Source organism: Adiantum capillus-veneris, chromosome 19, assembly GCF_014529385.1.
Source record: "Adiantum capillus-veneris isolate H3 chromosome 19, ASM1452938v2, whole genome shotgun sequence".
NCBI classification, from domain to species: domain Eukaryota; kingdom Viridiplantae; phylum Streptophyta; class Polypodiopsida; order Polypodiales; family Pteridaceae; genus Adiantum; species Adiantum capillus-veneris.
Window position 1 is genome coordinate 102,621,180 of NC_140949.1, and position 3,008 is coordinate 102,624,187.

Genomic DNA, 3,008 nt, shown 5'->3' on the forward strand with positions numbered 1-3,008 from the left:
CATGTTTTCCCTCACTAGGAGGATTTCCCCCTCGTGCATTGTTTATACGCCCATCACTCTAGGCCTATCTATCTTTCTATTGCACATTAAATAAAACACTCTCTATTGTGTGCCTTGAGCTCTCTCGTCTTCTCCAAGTTGTGTGTGTTTTCCTGCAACCCTAATTCCAACACGTATGACACCATTGACTACCATTCAACCTTTAGAGAAAATTCGTGAAGTGGGGATTGGATTTTATGGAGCCTTTCAAAAAGTTAACACTTAGAAAGAACAAGTACATAGTCGTGGCAACATGTTATGTCAATAAATGGATAGAACCCAAGGTTCTCCCGAGTCCACAACCTGGTTCCTATATGAACATATCATATGTCGGTATGGCTATCCTTTGGCGATAGTCTAGGACCAGGGAACTTATTTCATTAATGAAATTATTAAGATATGGACTTAGTTATTCTCCACCAAGCATCCAAAATCAACGACATACTATCCACATGCAATGGGCGGTGGACTGAATATAAAGACAATTTTCACTAAGATTCTTCACAAAGAACCTCACTTTTGGGATGAAAATCTTCAAATGACGCTATGGACATACCAAACAACCTACAAGACCACTACTAGAATAACATTGTTTTGAATGGTAAACGGTACAAAGGTTGTAGTCCCATTGGAATTTGTAGTTCCTAGCCTAAGAGTTGCAGCTGAACATGAAGTCCCACAGATGCGATACCTATTAAATTTATTTTTATTTTTCTACGCATAGTGAAGTGTTGAGTGTGGCATCTAATTCAGCAATCCCATTTAAAACAAATACAATGGTTGATTAGATTTACAATCACATCACTTATGTTGGAATTTTTAACTATTGGAGATAATTGTTTTGTTTTTTGTTTTTTGTAATTTAACCTTTGTAGCTTATACCTCTTTGTCATATTAAATTGTAGTGAAATGCCCAAGTGACTAAGGTGGGATGCCAACACCAAATCATCAGAGATAAATTTAGATTTGTTGTTTTGTTCTTGAATACCATGACTATGTAGTAGGAAATGGACTCAAGGGTAGGGCACGATTTTAAATTTCAAAGAGACACTATGCCAACGCTCCACCATGCTTCTGTATGGCACTCACATAGACCGTGCACTATTTCTTTGATGTTTTTTAAAAGTCCTTTTTACCGAAAAATTTCAAATGACAATTTTCTTTTCTTGTTGTAGATCCTCAAAGGCAAGATTTTTGTCGTACAAACTTACAAACTTACTCAAGTAAAGACAATAACTCATAAGGTCAATGCTCTATTACATTGAAGGCAGATGTGTGCCACACCAGTGTTAGAAAAAAATTGGGGTACAATGTAGTTTAACCGGCTAAAATCATAAAATTCTGGTTAGATTTTGAGCTTGCCTTGAAGAAAACCGGCAAATTTACACAAGTTTTAGTGTAAATACCGACAAAAGCTTCAAATTTTGACCAAAAAACCAGTAGAATTTCAAGGTTGCCCTTATTTCCTTGGGTTAGGAAAAAAGTATTTTTCTAGCCTTGGTGCCACACACTATTCTATGTTTATTTTCAACTCCTATTCAAGGCGAACGAAGCAAGAGCAGTTGCATTACACGACAAAAATCTTGACATTCTACCTAGTGAAGCAGCATGAAAGACATAGGCCGTAAGACTCTTCTCCGTGTGAGCATGCCCTGAGTTTCTAGAGCAACCGACAGCTAATAGACAATGACACGCGGTGAGAACGTAGCGCTACGTGTGGAATGTCCGACAAGGTTTGAATTCCGACACGTGGAGGGAAGAGAGTTGGGCGGGAGTGTAAAGCTGATGTGGACCAATCAGAAAGCGGCTAAGTATTCGATAAAGAAGCGCAACCAACCAACAAGCAGGATCTCATCGACTTTTGCAACTCTCCTTCTTCGAGAATGAGGTAAAATGTAGGGTTTCTGTTGAAATGTAAGTTCTCATGCTGCAGCTCCACAATGATTTTCTGTACTCATGTCGTCGCCTTCCTCATCCACATTCTGCTTGTTTTGGGTGATTTCTGCTCTGCCTTACTCTGCTCGTTTTGGGCGATCTCTGCTCTTGTTTATTGTTGTTTTTGCGGGCGATTTCTCGTCTTCTCTGTTTGAGTTCTTGTGCAGCCCTCTGCGTTCCCCAGAATTGGACGATCCTGCGCTATGGATAGCCCCCATCTTCGGCGTCGCTGCAGCAGCCGCCATAGTCATATACACGGTAATTTCTGATTCCGTCTTCTTTTCCTTCTGTATTGAACGTTTCCTGATGCTAATGTGTGGTGGGCGCAATGTTGCAAGAAATGTCTTCAACAGTGGCTGGCAGCTGCTTCGCCCACGGAGCCCACTTCACAATATGAGAAAAGAAGGGAGGAATCCAAAACAACAGTAAAAGGCCGTTCTGAGAACTGACTCAGATTCGTTTTTCACTGGCCTTCGAATAATTATACAAGGGCTAACTAGTGGAACTGATTGACGCATTACTACACGCATTAGTGTATCGCTTTTAACATTTAGTGGGCCAATTCTCACATGTAATGGGGACCCCTGGAAGGCCTGTGAAGATATCTCCATGTTTGGCATGGAATTTGCCATACTCTTGAATTTTTTATTAGAACTGAAAATAATTAGAATTTTCCATACTCTTGATTTTTTATTAGAACTGAAAAAATAGAACTTGCCTTTTTATTACAATTAAAGGTTAGCTAACTTCAATTGACGATATTGTGGGTACACGGGACGTTGTGGTGTACATGGGGTTGGCACAAACTAATTTTGTCTTCCTCGGAGGGAAACATCTCTTTATATTGTGAAAGGTTGTTGTACATCAAAAGGTTTGACTCAGCTAAAGGACCTACACGCTACAATAAGCATAGCTTTTTTTTTTGGCACAATATTGCCTCAGGGGTGCACTATGTAATCATGTTAAATGTACCACCTGAGGTCAATAGGAAGGGTTTTAAAATACAAACTTTTTACGAAATTTAACAAAAATAC

The 3,008-nt window shown here is 39.4% G+C and overlaps 1 protein-coding gene across 7 annotated transcripts; it reads left to right on the forward strand.

Annotated features, from left to right (window-relative positions):
* Window positions 1-1,907: 1,907 nt before the first annotated feature.
* Window positions 1,908-2,651, forward strand: LOC147434568 (uncharacterized). 7 transcript variants are annotated; one of them, XM_086489981.1, is made up of 3 exons: window positions 1,908-1,927; window positions 2,142-2,232; window positions 2,313-2,651. In XM_086489981.1, exons 1-3 carry the CDS (start codon window positions 1,923-1,925, stop codon window positions 2,421-2,423), a joined length of 207 nt encoding a protein of 68 aa, XP_086346107.1. In that variant the 5' UTR covers window positions 1,908-1,922; the 3' UTR covers window positions 2,424-2,651. The 7 variants fall into 7 exon arrangements, 6 of the variants coding, with proteins under 6 accessions (XP_086346107.1, XP_086346108.1, XP_086346105.1 ...); XM_086489982.1 differs by having other exon boundaries at window positions 2,328-2,651; XR_015185247.1 differs by having other exon boundaries at window positions 1,917-1,953.
* The last annotated feature ends 357 nt before the right edge of the window (window positions 2,652-3,008 follow it).

Coding starts and splice junctions, on each gene's coding strand:
- LOC147434568 (XM_086489976.1), top strand. CDS start 1,996: ATGTCGTCGCCTTCCTCATCCACATTCTGCTTGTTTTGGGTGATTTCT. Junction 2,233..2,312: donor CCGCCATAGTCATATACACG/GTAATTTCTGAT, acceptor CAATGTTGCAAG/AAATGTCTTCAACAGTGGCT.